The following is a 22,477-nucleotide window of genomic DNA, read 5'->3' on the forward strand; positions in this document are numbered from 1 at the left end:
TATGGACTTCTCCACCGAGAGCGAGAGACTTTGTGCAGACAACTTGCTCTAAAAAGGATGACCTTAAAAGACGGTTTCCTCTAGTGCGACTTGTCGTACCCCACGACTTTCAATGAGTACCGTTCATATCTCTTCAAAGTAGTCCCTGCACTACTTTGGTCCCACTTTGATGCGACTTGAGGTCCATGGACCTCAAGCGTACACAGGCATTGTTTCAAGTCATCTCAAAATCGCGGCAAAAACATGCGGCTTTCAGGTCGCAATGGTGGAAACCTAGCCTAAAAGATACCTAAAAACCCAAAAGTGGCATCTATTAGCAGCTCACTAGTCCTTAGATCAGTGATTTTCAACCAGGGTCCCGTGGAACCCTAGGGTTCCTCCAGAGGTTGCTAAGGGTTCCTTCAGCATTGGGCAATTTCTGCCTCTCATATACGTTCCCACTGACACCATTGATCTTTTTAGCTATCTGTAAGGAGGTAATTCTTCCCAATGACCACAAGTGTAAGGACCATTCGTCCCACTATCCATCACACTAATGTATCATTAGTTGTAAATTTCTAATTTTTAGCAGGGGTTCCTCGAGACCGGAGAACTATTTCAAGGGTGTTGAAAAGGTTGAGAAAGGCTGTATTAGATAGTTCTTTGCCCTTAGATCCTTAGTGGCTGCATTTGTTTTCTTCTTTCAGACTAAGAACATTTTCAGGAAGTACAGAAAAAAAAACATTTGATCCTGCAAGAAATGCCGCGTCCTTGTCACCTCCTGTGAGCTGAACAGACACCAAAACAATGTTCTCTTTCCATTATAAACTACGAATCCCTTCAACCCCCATACAATAGAGATGAACAAAAGCTGATGTGTTCTCAGATCAATAAGAAAAATATTGCAATAAAGTGCAAATGTGATTACAAAAGCTGCTACTCTAACTATGAGATACACATAGATCAAAATAACAAACAATAAAAACAGCAATCCACAAATATGAAAATATAAAATTATTCAATAGGGTGTATATTGATATAGAGTAGGAATTACAAAAAGTGATATAATAATTGAAGAATATAAAATATAAATGAAATATAGCACAATCCAATCAAAAAAAAAAAAGTCCAACAGTGAAGTGAAGATTAGGGATGAGCTGAACACCCCCCGGTTCGGTTCACACCAGAACCTTTGAACGGACCAAAAATTCGTACGAACTTTAGAACCCTATTAAAGTCTATGGGACTCGAACGTTCAAAATCAAAGGTGCTAATTTTAAAGGCTAATATGCAAGATATGCAACAGACAACACCAGCAATAAGGGGTATCTTCAGGTGTATACTGTGCTGGAGACACACAACACCCACTTTAACTGCTGCAGATGCCTGTATTAGAGAACACCAGCATAAAAGGGTAGATACAGGTGTATACTGTGCTGGAGGCACACAACACCCACTAACTCCTGCAGATGCCTTTATTATAGAACACCAGCAATAAAGGGTAGATACAGGTGTATACTGTGCTGGTGGCACACAACACCAACTAACTCCTGCAGATGTCTGTATTAGAGAACACCAGCAAAAAAGGGTAGATACAGGTGTATACTGTGCTGGAGGCACACAACACCCACTAACCCCAACCCCCAAAGAATACTGTCCCTGCCTATCTTGCTCTTTCCCTGCACGCTGGAACACACTACACAAGGCCGCTGCGCTGGCGGCCTTATATAGTGTGGGGCGTGTACTAAACCCCCTGAGCTATGATTGGCCATAGGCAATCAGTTTTTTTTCACAGCATCTTTTTGGAATTTTTTGTGCAACTTTTTTCTGCGAATTTATTTCTTTATTTATTTTTTGTTGTTTTTGGTATTGCACAATAGTGATTATTATAGTGGGTGTAACCTTTATCACCTAGCACATGTTAATTTTAGGATGTATGTAGTTTAACCACTTGCCGACTGCTGCACGCCGATATACATTGGCACAATGGCAGCGGTGGGAAAATGGGAGTACCTGTACGTCCCCTTTAAGAGGCAGGGATAGCAGGCGCACGCACGCCACGTACAGCGTGACTGTGCCCTCAATGTCTGCTGGGTCTCCCGCTGATCGTGTCACGGAGCAGCAGAACGGGGGCGATACCTATGTAAACAAAGCATTTCCCCCTTCTGCCTTGTGACATGACAGATCTACTGCTCCCTGACATCGGGAGCAGTGATCGCTGTCATGCGACTTAAAGCCCACCTCCCCCACAGTTAGAATCACTCCCTAGGACACACTTAACCCCTTCATCGCCCCCTAGTGGTTAACCCCTTCACTGCCAGTGTCATTTACACAGTAATCAGTGCATTTGTATAGCACTGATCACTGTATAAATTACAGTGGTCCCAAAATAGTGTCAAAAGTGTCCGATGCGTTCGCCATAATGTCGCAGTCACAATAAAAAATAAATAAAAAATAAATAAATCGCAGATCGCTGCCATTGTTAATAAAAAAATAAAAATGCTATAAAACTATCCCCTATTTTGTAGACGCTTTAACTTTTGCACAAACCAATCAATATACGCTTATTAAGAATGCATATTGGTCTAAACTGAGAAAAAAATTATACATTTTTGGGGGATATTTATTATAGCAAAAAGTAAAAAATAATGCGCTTTTTTCAAAATTGACGCTTTTTTTTGTTTATAGCGCAAAAAATAAAAACCGCAGAGGTAATCAAATACCACCAAAAGAAATCTCTATATGTGGCGAAAAAAGGAAGTCAATTTTGTTTGGGTGCAACGTCGCACGACCGCGCAATTGTCAGTTAAAGAGACGCAGTGCCGAATCGCAAAAAGTGCTCTGGTCAGGAAGGGGGTAAGGTTATCTATGGAAACAGTAAGCAGCTCTTTGTTGCTGTCCCCGTCAAAGTAGCAGGCACAAGAGATTACAGTAAACTGGCAGATGGCAGTTGAGGGCTGTTGGCATTTCCTGTATATGCAACCAGCGCAGCGGGACACGTTAGTTCATGTAAAGGAGTCACAACCCGGTCACCGATGTCAAGACACCGTTGTGAGGTTACAAGGTTGAGCAATGTACATCAAAAGTTCACTTCACTACAATTTAACAGGATGTTGTACAAAAGATACAGCCTAAAAGGGGTAGCCGGTACACCTAACATACATGCTGCTCTGCATACAAGACCAATTAGAGGGAAATTACAATGTATATTTTTATGCCAAAAAAAAAGGACTAAACTGCCAAAAGTTCTGCAGAAATGTTTCTATGGGGCCCGGTGATTCGTGCCCATGTCCTTAGTGCGAAGAGTTGAAAAGTGACAGCTACGTCAGATGATGTATTAGACAGCACAAAAACAGGAAGTGGCGGTGTAGTTCTTAATAAACAGTTTGTCAAAGCTGAATCAGTGAAATGCAAAAATAAAAAAAGAAGATGTCAGATGCCAAAAATACATCTTAGCATCTAAGATATATTAAGAGGAAGTTAATACTAAGGAGCCTCCCCACATGAGCACACACTGATCTCTGTGGGGAGGCAGAGGAGAACCCCATGAGCCCCCTGTATACAGAACCAGGGTTTTCTCCGGTCTGACCATTGGCCATGAAAACCAGGGTTTTCTCCAGTCTGACCATTTGGCCATGAAAACCAGGGTTTTCTCCGGTCTGACTATTGGCCATGAAAACCAGGGTTTTCTCCGGTCTAACCATTGGCCATGAAAACCAGGGTTTTTTTCATTGGCCATGCAAACCAGGGTTTTTTTCATTGGCCATGCAAACCAGGGTTTTTTTCATTGGCCATGCAAACCAGGATTTCCTCTGGTCTGACCATTGACCATGAAAACCAAGGTTTTCTCTGGTCTGAACATTGGCCATGAAAACCAGGGTTTTCTCTGGTCAGGCCATTGGCCATGAAATCCAGGGTTTTCTCTGGTCAGACCATTGGCCATGAAAACCAGAATTTACTCTGGTCTGACCATTGGCCATGAAAACCTGGGTTTTCTCTGGTCAGACCATTGGCCATGAAAACCAGGGTTTCCTCTGGTTTGACCATTGGCCATGCAAACCATGGTTTTCTCTGGTCTGACCATTGGCCATGCAAACCATGGTTTTCTCTGGTCTGACCATTGGCCATGCAAACCATGGTTATCTCTGGTCTGACCATTGGCCATGCAAACCAGGGTCTCCTCTGGTCTGACCATTGGCCACGTGAGCCACACACTGATCTCTGTAGAGAGGCAGAGGAGAGTCCCATGCTCCTCCGGTATATGGAAATACCAGGCTTTACCCTGATCTGACCATTGGCCACATGAGCCACGCACTGATCTCTGTGGAGAGGCAAAGTAGAGTTCCATGTATTGCTGGCATACAGAAGTACTAGAACTTTCTCTGGACTGACCATTGGCTATGTGAACCAGGCATTGCTCTCTGTACAGTGGCAGAGGAGAGTCCCATACTCCTCTAGTACATGACAGTAGCAGGATTTCCTCAGGTCATGAGCCACATGAGCAATGCCATGATTTCTGTAGCGATGCAGAGGAGAGTCCCATGCTCCCCCGGTAAAAAAAAAGTACCAGGATTTACTTTGGTCTGACCATTGGCTACATGGGCAATGCAATGATCTCTGTAGAGAGGCAGAGGAGAGTCCCATGCTTCTCCAATATACAGACATACCAACGTTTCCTCTGGTCTGACCATTGGCCACCCGAGCCATGCACTAATCTCTGTAAGGACACAGTGGAGAGAGTCCCATGCTTCTCCAGGATATGGAAGTATCAGGATTTCCTGTGGTCGGGCCAATAGCAGAACAAGCTGTGCACTGATCTCTGTAGAGAGGCAAACGGAGTGTCCCATGCTTCTCCCATACATGGTAGTACCAAGATTTAATCCGGTCTCACCTTTGGCCACATGATCCAGGCACTGATGTCTGTAGAAAGACAGAGCAGAGTCCCATGTTCCTCTGGTACATGGAAGTATCAGGATTTCCTGTGGTCTGGCCATTAGCAATATGAGCTGTGCACTGATCTCTGTAGAGAGGAAAAGGATTGTCCCAGGCTTCTCCCATACATGGTAGTACCAGGATTTCCTCTGGTCTCACCTATGGCCACATGAGCCGTGCACTGATCTCTGCGGAAAGGCAAATAGAGTCCCATGCTCTGCGGGTATATGGAAAGACTGATATTTTCACTGGTCTGACCATTGGCTATGTGAGCCCGTACTGATTTCTGTAGAGAGGCAAAGGAGTGTCCCATGCTTCTCCCATACATGGAAGTACCAAGGTTTCCTCTGGTCTCACCTTTGGCCACATGAGCCTAGCACTGATCTCTGTAGAAAGGCAGATGAGAGTCCCGTGTTCCTCCAGTACATGGAAGTATCAGGATTTCCTGTGATCTGACCATTGGCCATATGAGCTACGCACTGATCTCCGTAGAAAGGCAAAGGAATGTCTCATGCTTCCCCCATACATGGAAGTATCAAGGTTTCCTCTGATCTCACCTTTGGCCACATAAGCCATGTATTATTTGTAACACCAGCAGCCTGCAAGTGTAAAGTCTCGGACACACGATCCGATTGTTGGCAGGGGGTTGTGTGATGACAGTTTGCCTAAAATCCAACCGTTAGTACGCTCCTTCAGACAATTATTGTCCAACTTTCGGCCAACAAATGTTGAATGGCAGGCTAGTAAATTTTCGCCGGACAATGGTCTGTTGTCAGATTTTCGTATCGTCTGTGCACAAGTCCGTCACACAAAAGTCCAAAGTACAAACACGCATGCTTGTAAGCAAGGATCAGCCGGAAGTGCCGGAAGAAGAGAAGCGTCAAACAGCAGGAGCCTCCCATGGATGCAGAGCGGCCCAAGAACGAAACGGGGAAGAAGACGCCGCAGAGGAAGGTGCCGAACGAGAACACCGGAGCAAGAAGCATAGGATTGGAGGAATAAGCAGAGGAAGAAGCTGAAGGATGGAGAAAGGAAGAAGGAAGAAGACCCAAAGAAAATGGAAATCAGAAGACTTTAAATAAAGGAATTGTCAAAAACTGGCTCTTGTAATTTTTTTAATTTTTTTAATTTTTTACACTTTTTTGTGAAATGGTAGGGGTACTTTTGGGATCTGGGGGTCCTCTTGTTAAAAGGGAGCTTTCATATTCCCATAAGCCCTCTGCCCGCAGACCCCCACAACCCCCGGGCAAGGGTTGTGGGGATGAGGCCCTTGTCCCCATCAACATGGGGTCAAGGTGCTTTGGGGTCAGACCCTAAAGCACCCTCCCAATGTTGAGGGCATGTGGCCTGGTACGGTTCAGGAGGGGGGGGGGGGCGCTTTCTCACCCCCACTCTTTTCCTGCGGCCTGCCAGGTTACGTGCTCAGATAAGGGTCTGGTATGGATTTTGAGGGGGACCCCCACACCATTTAAAAAAAAAAAAATTGGCGATGGGTTCCCCTTAAAATCCATACCAGACCTAAGGGCCTGGCATGGATTTTGAGGGAGACCCCCCACGCCATTTTTTTTTTTACATTTTGGTGCGGGGTTCCCCTTAATATCCATACCAGACCTAAGGGCCTGGTATGCTCCTGGAGGGGGAACCCATGCCGGTTTTTTATTTAAAATTTGGCATGGAGTTCCCCCTCGAGAGCTGATTATTCTGTGATTGGCCACAGCCAAAGTCGCCTGGCCTAGGGGTGACTTAAAGTCGTTTTGTAAGTCGCCCCAAGTCGTGCTGTGATTCATACTCAAGCCGTGTCCAAGTTGCTTCCCAAAGTTGCGCTGGAAGTCGTGTTGCCCGTGTGAATGGACTCTTAATGATACGGCGTGCGCTATTATCACTGGCATATTATTATTGCTGTTGCGCATATGCATGCGCCGGTTCACATGCTCCATTAAAGATTTATCAGGCGCACCAATTAAGGTATGAACCGGCGCAGCGCATTCATCTTATTAAATGACCCCCAATGTGTCAACATGTGCTATCTCCCACATCGCCCAATGTCCTGCCATTGCTGTGGGTTGGAAAGAAAATGTGGATTAAAAAAAAAAAAAATTACTACTTCTGCACATAACCGTGCAAGCAGAGTTGACACAAACATAGTTGGCTAACATAAGGATAAAACTTAAATTAGTATTTAAAGACCAAAGTGTAAGGTCAACTTATCCAATTCTTCAACTACTCTGGTGGCCCATTGTAAAAATGTTATGCTGTTTGCAGAAATAATGTGTGATACTTTGGCCAGCCCCTCCTCACTATTGGCAGCCCAGTGGACAGATAAGAAGTGTCAATCCTAAAATAGGGATACACACTGTCCAAATTGCAGCACATTTGGACATTATGAAATAAACTATCAATACAATAGGAGACATAACTTTCTATGTTACAATTTGAAGGAAATCAGGCAGGCCCTTGCCCTACATGGTTTGGTAAATTAAGCCAGAATTATGAACACAAAAGAGGGATAGTGTGTATGGGTTTTGTAAAGTCAGCATTTGTATCTGTTGACATTTTTGGGGGGGGGGGGGAGGGTTCAAAATTTGTTTGTGACACAAAAAATTGTGTCTTGCACTCTGCCTGAATTTGAGGACAAGAACATTTGGACACATTTTAGGGGTTGTTTAGGGCAAGTCCAAAAATGTAGCTGACAAAAAACATTAAGTTAAGTTACTAGGCTAGGTGTGTATGGGCCCAGGATAGCATGCTGGGGAAGTTAGTGAAAGAAAATATGCATGTAGGCCAAAAAAAGGTCAGGAAAGAAGCTTACAGCATGCTTGAGGATAAAGAGGACACTCATAGCACATTCCAATATTGATAATTATAGAATCAACAAATTAATACAAAACATTAGAAAACATTAATACATAGAATGTGATCTTAAAGGTAAAAACCAACCCAAATATAGTCCTTCTGCAGGACATAAATAATGGCTGAGCAGGTGTCTGGAATAATGATTCCTGAGCTTGAGGGGATATCCCAGTGGTAAACTTGAGGTCCTGTAGACTTCTTCCCATCGCCAAGTATCGCAAGGTGGCTATGAGCCTTTGCTCGGGAGTAATGGCAAGCCTCATGCATGTGTCCTGCTTCTTAATATAGGGGGTCCACAATGCAAAGAGTTGCTGAAAGCAGGGGTCCGTCATCCGGAGATTAATCCGGATGATTTTTGGAATTTTCTCCTGAAGCTCCCGCAACAAAGGCATATGACATAATTGGTCACGATTAAGCAACCGATTTTTGTTCCAAGAACTCCTCCTCCTGTTCCTGGACTGGACTTGGGTCAAAGCAATAACTCCAAGCCCAATAATAGCATGTTCTTACCTCCGATTCCGCAACATGGCTGGTTAATGAACAGCCGCTCAGAAACGAACTGAAAAGCATGAATTGAAAAGCGCGAATCAACTCTCACCAAACTTCTACTAATACGCAATTAGCAGAAGGAGCCCAAAGGGTGGCGCCTGACAATTGAACGTCCTCTTTATCGTCCCGTAGTACGTCTAGTACGTCACTACGTTCGTGTTTTGTTGGCCGACAATTGTGTACCGTTAGTATGCAAGACAAGTTCCTGGCACACGCCCTTCGGACAAAAGTCTGATGCTCCGTTGGCAAACAATCCGATTGTGTGTACGAGGCTTAAAACAGCATTAATTGGCCATGCACACGCAGAGAACTTTATCAGTGCCATTTTTGAACTGACGCTGGCACAGAGTAATGAATTGACATTTACAATTTCGGCTCCAAGAGACAAATTTTGAGCTCTCAGGTAGCTGGCGATAAGACACAGCACCAGTCACTTCAAAGACTGGTGCTTTAATACCTTCCTGGTATGAAAATTCTGGAAGTCCAGGAGATAATGGAGGTCCTAGGAAACCTGGAAATCCCATCAGGGATCCTTTGAGTACTGTACAGGCATTCCCTGGGTTACAAACAAGATGGGGTCTGTAGGTTTGTTCTTAAATTCAATCTGTTTGTAAGTCGGAACAGGTAAATTTTTTTAAGTGTAGCTCCAACCCAAAAAAATATTTTTAAGCTTTTTGGATAGCATAGGGAAGGGTTAACACCCCTGTAAACTTTGTTTTGCTGTCTGTGCCCCAGTTCAGTTCACCTCACTTTCTGTCCCAATGACAATTGGATTTTGGAAATTTTGAGTTGTTGTGGAAACAAGCCTTGGCGGTAAAGCATCAGCATCCCATAATAACTCTTAGCCCCTGTACACACTGTCGGAGATTTCCACAACCAAATCCGTCGGATTTTGCCCGTCGGATCTTGTCCGAAACTGTTGCATACACATGGTCGGACAAAGTTGGCGAAAAATCCGATCTTTCAGAACGTGATGACGTAATTTCGTTACGATGGGACTATGTTTAGGCTAGTAGCAAATAGCTTTGATGTAGGAATTTGATCTGAGCATGCGTGGCACTTGGTCCGATCAAAATTCTCTACACATGATCGGAGTATGTCCGATCGGCCCAGTTGGTCGGGAAATATTTCCAACATGTTGGAAAATTGGGTCTGACGGAATCAGTCCGATGCAGACCACACACAGTCGGATTATCCGACGACACGGTCCGATAGGACACATTCCGACGGATTCTCCGACCGTGTGTACAAGGGCTTACAGGAGTAAATTTCCCTTCCTAGAGGTAGATTTCATCTCACTTCCTGTTAACGCCCTCCGTTTGTAAGAGTCATTTGTAAGTCGGATGTTTGTAACTGGGGAACCGCTTGTAATCATTTTTTTTTGTTCTGTTTTTTTTTTTTTTTTTTAACTCGAGTTCTGCTTTTAGCTGGTGCAACAAATTTTAGAATAATTAAAGTGGTTGTAAACCCTTACAACCAACTTTGACCTACAGGTAAGCCTAGATTAAGGCTTACCTGTAGGTCCAAGAAATATCTCCTAAACCTATACGGTTTAGGATATATTTACCCGAAGACAGCCACGGCTGTCTACAGCGCATGCGCCGTCGACAGCGGCGCGCAGGCGCACTGGGGTAGGCCGCAGATCACGCGATATGCCGCGAGTGTCGGCTTCCGTGCGCATGCGCAGGAGTGACGTCATCGCGAATCACAGCGCCGGTGCAGCGAGACCCGAAAGTCGCTCATGGCAGCGGCGAAGAGGAAGACGGAGGACCGCTTTGGGGTCTTCTTTCTCAGGTAAGTTATTCATTGTTACTCATTCAGTTATTCATAATGAGCTAGTATGCTATGCATACTAGCTCATTATGCCTTTGCCTTACAGGGTGTGCTTTTTTAAAAAAAAATTGCCTTTACTTCGTCTTTAAAATGGTGTCTTTATGCAACCCAACCCAGTCAGCTACTAACCAAATTGGCTCTAGTGGAACCTATAAGCTTCTTTGGAGACAGACATGTACATGAATAGTTCAGAGTGTTGGTGTTCTGGAGAATGTCCTCCACTATACCACCAAATAAAATTAGCATAAACCCAGAGCATCTCCAGACATGTAATATGCGGTCACACTTCTATAGTAGATGGGAACATCAGATCAATACTTGGCAGGCCTGCAAATGGATTGGCAACCACAAGAAAGCTTGCTACAGGTGTCGTTACTTTGGGGATACCCAGTGTTGGGGGCGATGTGACGTGGGTAACCTGTCTCTTCTTACAGACTGTCTATCCTGCCTCCCACACCTCCTGATACCACAGGAAACCATAATGTCATGTCCCCGCTCTGTGTAACCCATATAAACTGTCACATTTATGTGTTGTAATATCTTTTTTTATTTTTATTTTTTGTCAGTGTGCTTTTATTCCACTAGATTGCAAACCTCAGTCAAATGTTATGACCTGAATATGGTCCTCTTGCATGAAGAAATCCCCCACCTGCTCACTGGATGGTTCTTCTGACAAGGGAACCCGTCATTTGACGCTGAACAGGCAAATTAAGAGTCACTCTCATGCCGCGTAGACACACACACGACCGGACTTTGAGGGTCTAGGTCCGACGGTCTTTCCAACGGACTTTTGGCAGAGTTCCGGTGGACTTTCCGAATGAACGGACTTGGCCACACACAATCACACCAAAGTCCGACGGATTCGAACGTGATGACGTATGACTGGACTAGAATAAGGAAGTTCATAGCCAGTAGCCAATAGCTGCCCTAGCGTCGGTTTTTGTCCATCGGATTAGCATACACACGAGCGGATTTCTCGGTCCGGCGGAGTTCGTGTGGAAAAATTTAAAACATGTTCTATTTCTAAAGTCCGCCGGATTTTTGGCATGCAAAAGGTACGATGGAGCCCACACACGATCGAATTGTCCGACGGACTCCCTCCGCAGGACCTTTGCTGTCAAAAAGTCCGGTCGTGTGTATGCGGCATAAGCTGCCTTAAGACCTAGGAGTTGTAGCAATGCAAAGCAAACCTTGCATTATTATTATTCAGGATTTATATAGCGCCAACAGTTTACTCAGCACTTTACGATATAAAAAGGGAGACAATTCAGTTTTAATACAATAAAATACAAGAGGGCCCTGCTGAAGGTAGCAAGAGTAGGGGTTAGCCAGACAGGTTGAGGTAGCGAGTTCCAGAGGATGGGAGAGGCGATGGAGAAATCCTGGAGACAAGCATGGGAGGAGGAGACGAGGGTGCTTGAGAGGAGGAGGTCTTGGGAGGAGCGGAGTTTGGGTGATATTTGGAGACAAGATTGGTGATATAGCTCAGGGCAGAGGAGTTGTGCATGCCTTTGTATATTGTGGTTAGTATCTTGAATTTAATTCGCTGTGCGATTGGGAGCTAGTGTAGGGATTGGAGGAGAAGGTTGGCAGACACTGAGCGGTTGGTAAGGTGGATAAGTCTGGCAGCAGCATTCATGATAGACTGAAGAGCCTATGGAGAGGTAGGTCAGTGAGAAGCAAGTTGTAATAGTCACGGTGAGGGAGAACAAAGGAAGTGAATGAGGAGCTTGGTGGTTTCATTTGTTAAAAAGAGGAGAATTTTAGAGATGTTATGGAGGTGAATATTACAAACTTTTGACAATGATTGGATTTGAGGCTGAAAGAACAAGTCAGAGTCTAGGATTACACTGAGTACCCTGACTTGAGGGGAGGGACTGATAGTTGCATTGTTGATTTTGATGGAAAAGTCATGGAGGGGGGCACGGGCTGGGGGGAATATTAGTATTTCAGTTTTAGAGAGATTTAGTTTAAGGAAGTGGTGCGACATCCATGCTGATATGTCAGTTAGTAATGCGAGAGGAGACCGAAGGAGTGAGGTGAGGAGTAGACAGATAGATTTGGGTGTCATCGGCGTATAAGTGGTATTGGAAGCCATGGGTGGTTATCAAGTGACCAAGGGAGGAGGTGTAGATAGAGAAGAGAAGGGGTCCAAGAACAAAGCCTTTCGGGACCCCCACAGAAAGGGGCCATGGAGAGGAGGAGACAGAGTTGTAGGTAACACTGAAGGAACGCTGTGATAGGTAGGCAGAGAACCCGGATAGAGCAGAATCTTGGAGGCCAGGAGAATGGAGTTTATTGAGAAGGAGCGGGTGGCCAACAGTATCAAAGTAGGGCTGAAACGATTAATCGATATTATCGATAATAATCGATAATGAAAATCGTTGTCAACGATTTTCATTATCAATTAGTTGGTCCGCACCATGTGATCCACGGAGCGGGCCGCGGGCCTTAGGAAAGACCGCGGCTTCGGCCTAGCTTCGGAGCTGGCGGCCATCTTGGTACACCCGGCGGCGGCGAGCTGCGCGCTGACGTCACCCCCAGCGCGGCGTTCAGCCTGTGTCAGGCCAAGTGAATGAATTCTGGAGGAGTCACGGAGTTCTTCTGTCCCCGCACATCCCCCGTCCTCTTCTTCTGTCCCCGCACATCCCCCGTGGCGGGACTACCGGTCGGTTCTCCCTGCTGTCTGTCAGTGTTATTGTACGGTGCAGGATGAGTTCCTCAGTCCTCACATTGCTGGGGTCTGTGTATGGGGGAGGGGGATTACTCTAACATTAACCCTTTCCATACAGCCTGCCTTGTCAAGTAGCAGATTGAATGAAGTTCAGCCCTCAGAGACTTCACATCTTCCCTCCAACTTTCCTAAAAAGTCCTGACTTCTTCTGTCCCCGTGTGGTCTCCTTCTGTCCCTGCACATCCCCCGTCTTCTTCTTCTGTCCCCGCACATCCCCCGTCCTCTTCTTCTGTCCCCGCACATCCCCCGTCCTCTTCTTCTGTCCCCGCACATCCCCCGTCCTCTTCTTCTGTCCCCGCACATCCCCCGTCCTCTTCTTCTGTCCCCGCACATCCCCCGTCCTCTTCCTCTGTCCCCGCACATCCCCCGTCCTCTTCTTCTGTCCCCGCACATCCCCCGTCCTTTTCCTCTGTCCCCGCACATCCCCCGTCCTCTTCTTCTGTCCCCGCACATCCCCCGTCCTCTTCTTCTGTCCCCGCACATCCCCCGTCCTCTTCTTCTGTCCCCGCACATCCCCCGTCCTTTTCCTCTGTCCCCGCACATCCCCCGTCCTCTTCTTCTGTCCCCGCACATCCCCCGCCCTTTTCCTCTGTCCCCGCACATCCCCCGTCCTCTTCTTCTGTCCCCGCACATCCCCCGTCCTCTTCTTCTGTCACCGCACATCCCCCGTCCTCTTCTTCTGTCCCCGCACATCCCCGCTTTCCAGCGGTGCAGTGATTGGAGGTTGTGCTCTGCACATGCGTGCATCCATCTCCCGGCTTCGGGGTGCCCTTCGCTCCATTTGGAGGAGTCGGCCGAGTCACGTGTGGCGGGTCCGGACTGGGACTCCACCCCACACCACCCTGGCACACCGAGGAGGAGCCGCTGTCACCATGAAGGGGTGAGAAAACCCGAGACACCGGAGGGGGGGAGGGGAGCACTGAGAGGAGGTGGGGCAGTGACACCATGTGAGAGGGGAGGAATGTGTCATCTATACTGGGGGGAACACGTGTGTGTGTGTACGCGCGTGCGTATATATATATATATATATATATATATATATATCTCCCCCCCCCCTTTTTCCCCCCCGATTAATCGAAAAAATAAATCGGCCGATTAATCGATTATGAAAATAATCGTTAGTTGCAGCCCTATATCAAAGGCTGCAGAGAGGTCAAGCAGTAGGGGTATGGAGTAATCGCCGTTGGTTTTAGCAGTTAGTAAATCGTTGGTGAGTTTTAGTAAGCTAACTAATGCAACCTATGTGGATCCACAAAATAGTGCAGTGTTAATGCACCGCAACAGAATGAATAGGCAAGGGCATGTGTCTGTAGTCTTATAAGTCAAAAGGAATGTAAAAGCAAACTGATGCAGCTTAGAAAGTGGTCAAATGCACATGCGAAAGAATTCCGAAGAACCCCAAAAGCCTCTTAAACTGATCTTAAATATAAACTGAGCGCACCTGAAAGCAACTTCATTTCTCTATCAACACAAGCCCTACCGCCTGCCAATTAAGTACTCAGTCTTCCTTCTAACGTGCCATTCTACAGACTGATGGTTAATGGAGGAATCCCTGCAGGTGTTCATTAAGCTGACATCTAACACTCTACAAAGTGACTTTTAATGGAGTAAACTCCACAGACATTCATGGGGCCAACACCTAACACCCTACAGAAGAATGACGGTTAATGGAGAAATCCCCATGGACATTCAGGAAGCTGAAACCCAACTCTACATACTGATGGTTAATGGAGAAACCAACATAGACATTTAAAGTTCCAACAACTAACACTCTACAGACTGACAGTTAATGAAGAAACCCCCACAGGCGTTCATGTGGCCAACATCTAACACTCTATAGACTGATGGTTAATGGAGAACCCCCCACAGACTTGGCCAACATCTAACACGCTACAGGCTGATAGTTAATGAAAAAACTCCCATAGACATTCATGAGACTGACATATAATGCTCGGCAGACTGATGGCAAATGCAGAAACCCCCACAGAAGTTCATGTGGTCAATATCAAATACTCTATAGAATAATGGTTAATGGAGAAACTCCTACAGACATTAAATGAGGCTGACATGTAATGCTCTGCAGAATGATGGTAAATGGTGAAACCATCACAGCCGTTCACATTATCAATATCAAATATTCTATAGAATACCAGTTAATTAAGAAACCCCCACAGGAATTCAAGGGACCAACATCTAAAATTCTACAGAATGACAAGTAATGAAGAAACCCACAAAGGCGTTCATGGGGCCAACATCTAACAATCTACAGACCGTTGGTTAATGAGGAACCCCATAGATGTTTATGAGACAAAACATCTAACATTCTACAGACTGATGGTCAATGGAGAATCCTCCACAGACATTCAATGGTTGACATCTACTGCTCTGCAGACTGATGGTTAATGCAGAAACCCTAACCAATGTTCATGGGGCCAACATCTAACACTCTACATACTGAAGCTTAATGGAGAAACCCCCGTAGATGATCATGGGGCCAACAACTAACACTCTATTGACTGTCAGTCAATGGGGAAACCCCCACAGGCATTCATGAGGCTGACATCTAATGCTCTGTAGACTGAAGGTTAATGGAGAACCCCCTAGTAGATGTTCATGGGGTCAACATATAACACTCTACAGACTGATGGCTATTGGAGAAACACCCACAGATGTTAATGGGGCCACCATCTATGCTTATTGGTTCTTTGAGATCAAAAACAGTAAAAACATTTTCTCTAAATAGTTTAGTTCAGTTATCGTTCCTCTTCACTCTCCAGAAGCTTCTTTGTGACACCAGGTCTCCTGCATGGGCTGTGAGCACAGTGCAGTCCCATCCAACCAATGCTCTTCCCTCATTAACAAAGGCTGATTATTGCAAATCTCAACATAGCTAAAGAGAACTGACTCAGGAACGTCATCACCAGTACTTCTTAAGCCTGTGTGAGAAAGTTAAAGCAAGTACACGTAACCTAACTTTTTTTTGTTTTTGAATAGTTTTGCCCTAATGTGTCTGCTCCATTCCAACTACACTATATGGTGACAAGTATGTATAAACTCCTCCAAATTCAGGTGCATCATACCAAAGCCAAAAAGACGCTTTGTGTGGGAGAACCTCACTTGAAATTACAGACCAGAATCACCAGGGACTCCAGACCTGTGCCACCAGAGACTATAGACCAGAGCCTCTAGAACAGCCTCTCTCGACCCTTTTCAACACAGAAGAACCCTCAAAATAACTTTCTGGTCTCAGAGAACCCCTGCTGAAATGACTATATCTACAACTCATGGTACATTAATGTGATGGTCAATAGGAAGAATGTTCTTTATACTTGTGGTCTTTGGGAGGAATTACTCCCCAAAGCTCATTGCTCAAGCAACCCCCAGCAAACTCTGGGAGCAGGGTTCCTCCAGAGGTTGCTAAGGGTTCTTAGAGCATGGAACAATTCTTGTCTCTCAAATAAGTTCCCACTGACCCCATTGATTTTAGCCATATTTAAGGGGGTAATTCTTCCCAATGACAACAAGTGTACAGAGCATTCTTTTCATTGACCATAACACTAAGGCCGCGTACACACGCCCCTGTTCGCCCAACTTTGTCCGTCCAACAGTTTCGGCAAACAGTCCGCTCAAAATTAGCATGGACGGACATGGCCACACACGACGAACGAACAGTTTGCTGAAACCGTGCGCGATGACGTGAACGGCACGTACGACGGGACGAAAAATACGACGTCCTATACACTGCATTATAGCTTTCGGCGTGAAAATCCTTTCTGAGCATGCGCGCAACTTTGTTTGACGAACAAGCCTACACACGGGCGGACTGTTCGCTCAAACAAGGTTTCAGCGGACAGTTTTTTCGGAATTTCCGAAAAACCTTGTCCGTCCAACTGTCCGCTGAAACTGTCCGCTGAAAGCCCACACACGAGCGGACTGTCCGCCCAAACACTGTTCAGCGGACAAAGTTGGGCGAACAGTCCGCCCGTGTGTACGCGGCCTAATATATCACAAGCTGTAGATGTTGTCATTTTTAGCATGGGTTTCCTGAGACCAGAAAGTTATTTCGGGGGTTCCTCTGTCAAAAATGTTGAGAAAGGCTGTTCTGGAAGAACCCTAGGGCACCACAGAACCCTGCGTGAGAAACCCTGCCTTAGAGAATATGGCACCAATTCCTGACCCTGAAGTTATTTTCATAGGGGCTTTAACACGGCCTTGGCCGAACCATGGACCACGTGTCTTTTAAACCTCAATAAAGGAGACCTGGGAGTCCCCGAAATGCCAGTCCTAAATTGTTTAACATGATCCATTTAAAGTGAAAACCTTCAAAGATTTCTAGAGAAACAATTGGCACACAACACTGCCATACAATCACTTCCGTGTACTTATTTTATGAGGAAAAAGAAACGATGGCCAGTAGAGTTCCCAAAGGAGGTAGACAAAGGGTGCTCTAGCTCAGGAACCAAACTACGGCCCTCCAGCTGTTACAGAACTACACGTGCCATGAGGTATTATAAAACTCTGACATTCACAGGCATGACTAGGCATGGTGGGAATTGTAGTTCCTGAACAACTGGAGGGCCATAGTTTGAAGACCCCTGCTCTAGCTCAAAGTGTCTTCCTAAGACTTAAACGTAGCATGAGTTGGTAGAACGAAGACCCAGCAGCTCGTTATTCTCAATAGATTACTTGTTTGTAGCAGGCCGAGTGTACAAAATACAGCAGCTTACGCATGGCTACGTCGAAGGCTTTTTGCCGAAACGCGTAATCTGCTGTATTTTGTACACTCTGCCTGCTACAATAAGGCAATCTATTTGGAAGAACGAGCTGCCAGCTCTCCTTCCTAGCTTTTCATACTTATTTTATTCACTGGTAGTGTATAATCAGGAAGAGGTCATGCTACAAAGGCAAAGTCGAAGCCCCCAAGAAAAAAAAATTAGCTGGAAGTCACTCCTCAAAGCTATACAAGTTTTCTGAGACACATTCATCATTTTAGCCAGTGATAATCATCAAAATGTTCAGTTCACGTCCTAAATGTCACGAAGATGTGGAAATTCCTCTGCGTGTGGTAAATACCGCAAGCCTTCATTTCTCGAGTACTAATAATATTTTCCCATGAAATATTTATTTCCTGAACACCAAACCTTCATTTTATTTTCTCTTCTCAAAATTGACCTAAGCTAGAAGATACAAGAAATACAAGAAATTACAGGGTATCCTATAATATTCATTACAAAATCTAGCAAAATACGCTCAACATGTTGGCCACCTCTTTCTATTAAAAATCTAAAATCTAATATAAATGATAACATTTGTTTGTTCGTTTTTCCTATGTATGGAGACTTTTGGGACACCTTTAATAAAGTTGAAATAACGCACAAAAAGGTTTGCGTCTTTATGTTTTACATACATGTAAAGCAAAACTCTGAAAAAACACCACATATTGTGTCCTATAATGTACAATAAAACCTTCAATACAAAAACTGAATGCAAAAATTGGACAAATGTAATGCAGTATAGAGCTATCATTATCCATATATAATTTTCAGACCTCCAGTCCCCTGCTTAAAACAAATTCTTTGGTGATCAGTGAGAAGAATGTTCCTTACATTGGTGATCAGTGGGAAGAATGTGCCTTACATTGGTGATCAGTGGGAAGAATGTCCCTTACATTGGTGATCAGTGGGAAGAATGTCCCTTACATTGGTGGTCAGTGGGAAGAATGTTCCTTACATTGGTGATCAGTGGGAAGAATGTCCCTTACATTGGTGGTCAGTGGGAAGAATGTCCCTTACATTGGTGATCAGTGAGAAGAATGTCCCTTACATTGGTGATCAGTGGGAAGAATGTTCCTTACATTGGTGGTCAGTGAGAAGAATGTTCCTTATATACACAATAATAACGAAGTAAACTGAACAAAAAATATATATATATTTTGTTCTACATTGTTCTTACAGTAACAATAATAAAAAAAAAAAAAATTATAATAGTGATAATAATAAAAAAACAAAATATATATATGTGTGTGTGTGTGTGTGTGTGTGTGTGTGTGTGTGTGTGTGTGTGTGTGTGTATATATATATATATATATATATATATATATATATATGTATATATGTATATATGTATATATGTATGCATATATATATATATATATATATATATATATATATATATATATATATATATATATATATATATATATATATATATATATATATATACACACACACACACATATATATACATACACAGTGCCTTGCGAAAGTATTCGGCCCCCTTGAACTTTTCAACCTTTTGCCACATTTCAGGCTTCAAACAAAGATATAAAATTTAAATTTTTTGTGAAGAATCACCAACAAGTGGGACACAATTGTGAAGTGGAACGAAATCTATTGGATAATTTAAACTTTTTTTAGCAAATAAAAAACTGAAAAGTGGTGCGTGTAAAATTATTCGGCCCTTTACTTTCAGTTCAGCAAACTCACTCCAGAAGTTCAGCGAGGATCTCTGAATGATCCAATGTTGTCCTAAATGACTGATGGTGATAAATAGAATCCACCTGTGTGTAATCAAGTCTCTGTATAAATGCACCTGCTCTGTGATAGTCTCAGGGTTCTGTTGAAAGCGCAGAGAGCATCATGAAGACCAAGGAACACACCAGGCAGGTCCGTAATACTGTTGTGGAGAAGTTTAAATCCGGATTTGGATACAAAAAGATTTCCCAAGCTTTAAACATCCCAAGGAGCACTGTGCAAGCGATCATTTTGAAATGGAAGGAGTATCAGACCACTGCAAATCTACCAAGACCTGGCCGTCCCTCTAAATTTTCAGCTCAGACAAGGAGAAGACTGATCAGAGATGCAGCCAAGAGGCCCATGATCACTCTGGATGAACTGCAGGGAACTACAGCTGAGGTGGGAGAGTCTGTCCATAGGACAACAATCAGTCGTACACTGCACAAATCTGGCCTTTATGGAAGAGTGGCAAGAAGAAAGCCATTTCTCAAAGATATCCATAAAAAGTCTCGTCTAAAGTTTGCCACAAGCCACCTGGGAGACACACCAAACATGTGGAAGAAGGTGCTCTGGTCAGATGAAACCAAAATCAAACTTTTTGCCCACAATGCAAAACGATATGTTTGGCGTAAAAGCAACACAGCTCATCACCCTCAACACACCATCCCCACTGTCAAACATGGTGGTGGCAGCATCATGGTTTGGGCCTGCTTTTCTTCAGCAGGGACAGGGAAGATGGTTAAAATTGAGGGGAAGATGGATGCAGCCAAATACAGGACCATTCTGGATGAAAACCTGTTGGAGTCTGCAAAAGACCTGAAACTGGGACAGAGATTTATCTTCCAACAAGACAATGATCCCAAACATACAACAAAATCTACAAAGGAATGGTTCACAAATAAACGTATCCAGGTGTTAGAATGGCCAAGTCAAAGTCGAGAATCTGTGGAAAGAGCTGAAAACTGCTGTTCACAAACGCTCTCCATCCAACCTCACTGAGCTCGAGCTGTTTTGCAAGGAAGAATGGCCAAGAATTTTAGTCTCTCGATGTGCAAAACTGATAGAGACATACCCCAAGCGACTTGCAGCTGTAATTGCAGCAAAAGGTGGCTCTACAAAGTATTAACGCAAGGGGGCCGAATAATTTTGCACGCCCCACTTTTCATTTTTTTATTAGTTAAAAAAGTTTCAAAAATCCAATAGATTTCGTTCCACTTCACAATTGTGTCCCACTTGTTGGTGATTCTTCACAAAAAATAAAAATTTTATATCTTTATGTTTGAAGCCTGAAATGTGGCAAAAGGTTGAAAAGTTCAAGGGGGCCGAATACTTTCGCAAGGCACTGTGTGTGTGTGTGTGTGTATATATGTGTATATATATATATATATATATATATATATATATATATATATATATATATATATATATATATATATATATATATATATATATATATATATATATATATATATATATACAATAATAATAATAATGAAGTAAACTGAACAAAAAAAAAATATTTTGTTCTATATTGGCTGTTTTTTTTTTTTTTTACAGTAACAATAATTAAAAAAAATAAATTATAATAGTGATAATAAAAAAACTAAATTTTTTATATATATATATTATATATATATATATATATATATATATATATAATAATAATGAAGTAAACTGAACAAAAAAAATATATTTTTCTATATTGGCTGTTTTTTTTTTTTTACTTAAATGAGTAATGACCTGGGAGCAGTTTAGCGTACTAAAAGATGCATGGCACTTACCGTGTTCGTAGTCCTGGCACCCATATGCCATGGCCCCGTCGTCGGTGCACGCCGTGGGCGATCTGTGTCTCATTTGGCGATTGCCTACAATGTGATGTGCACACAGGGCGCTCTTAGCCACACCGACAGGAAATAAGCCCGCAGCTCACGACATAGGCAAGGCAGGCAGCCGAGTACAACAAGAACGAAGTGACGTCTCGGAAAGTTTTCTCAGAGCTGCTGAGGTTTTCACTTGTGATAACTTCTCACATTTGGGCGGCTGCTGTCAATTGAGCAATTTTCTTCTGAAAACAAGACGTTGCAGAGGCTGCGAGGACTGCCTAGAGATTATTTTTTTTTTTTTAACTATAGAGTTGCTATTGGCAGCACAGATTTCTTTTTCTTGCAGTATTTATAGAGCAGAATTGGTTTTCTACATATTCAGCTCTTAATCATTGTAGGAATGGTAGAGCTCATGCAGTATCTTTTTCTACCAGAAGGTGGCAGCAACTGACCACCATCAGATCCATATAGATGTACACTCTGTGGATGGCAGATTGCTAAAGCACTGAGTATTGTAAACAATTAACTTTTTTCATCTTAACCATTTTTGGTATTTCAGTGCTGCTGAGTCCCCTCTAGCCCTCCATTAAAAAAAGAATCTCCACATCCCATCAGAGTCCTCCTCCTTCACATCAGAGTCCCCCATTATCAGAGTCTCATCACAGAGTCAGTCACTTATCACATCACAGTATCTCCCTATAAGTGAGAGCCCACCCCCTTCACATCAGAGTACCCCCACAACAGAGAGCCCCATCACATCAGAGTCTCCCCACCACATCAGAGTCCCTGCTATACATCAGAGCCCCCCCCCCCCCCCCATCACATCAGAGTGCCTCCATCACAGAGTCAAAGGCTCCTAGAAATGAGAGCCCCCCCCCATTACAGCAGAGTACCCCCACAACAGAGTACCACATCAGAGTACATCAGAGTCTCCCTTTCACGTAAGAATCCATCCCCCCTCACATCAGAGTCCCCACTATACATCAGAGGCCCCCCATCACCATGGAGTGCTTCCATCACAGCATCAGAGTCCCCCCTATACATGAGAGACCCCCACCACATCAGAGTTTTCACTATACATCAGAGCCCCCCCCCCCCCCCCATCACCACGGAGTGCTTCCATCGCAGCGTCAGAGTTCCCCCTAATACACAAGAGCCCCCCCATCACACCAGAGTTTTCACTATACATCAGAGGCCCCCCCCATCACCACAGAGTGCTTCCATCGCAGCGTCAGAGTCGCCCATTTAATCAGAGTCCACCC

The 22,477-nt window shown here is 44.1% G+C and overlaps 1 protein-coding gene across 2 annotated transcripts in view; it reads right to left on the reverse strand.

Moving 5' to 3' along the window:
* The window catches only part of SH2D2A (SH2 domain containing 2A), a 55,172-nt gene extending 33,809 nt beyond the window's left edge, over window positions 1–21,363 (reverse strand). Inside the window, exon 1 of one of the 2 annotated variants that reach the window (XM_077464211.1) lies at window positions 21,174–21,363. In XM_077464211.1, the coding sequence (XP_077320337.1) occupies window positions 21,174–21,246 (73 nt within the window). In that variant the 5' untranslated portion in view covers window positions 21,247–21,363. The remainder of the gene's footprint in view (window positions 1–21,173) is intronic. The other variant, XM_077464210.1, reaches the window with a different exon arrangement.
* Window positions 21,364–22,477: the final 1,114 nt, after the last annotated feature.

The sequence above is a fragment of the Lithobates pipiens genome, unplaced genomic scaffold (genome assembly GCF_037356315.1).
Source record: "Lithobates pipiens isolate NorthernLeopardFrog02 unplaced genomic scaffold, aLitPip1_a1.2 Scaffold_30, whole genome shotgun sequence".
Taxonomy (NCBI): Eukaryota; Metazoa; Chordata; class Amphibia; order Anura; family Ranidae; genus Lithobates; species Lithobates pipiens.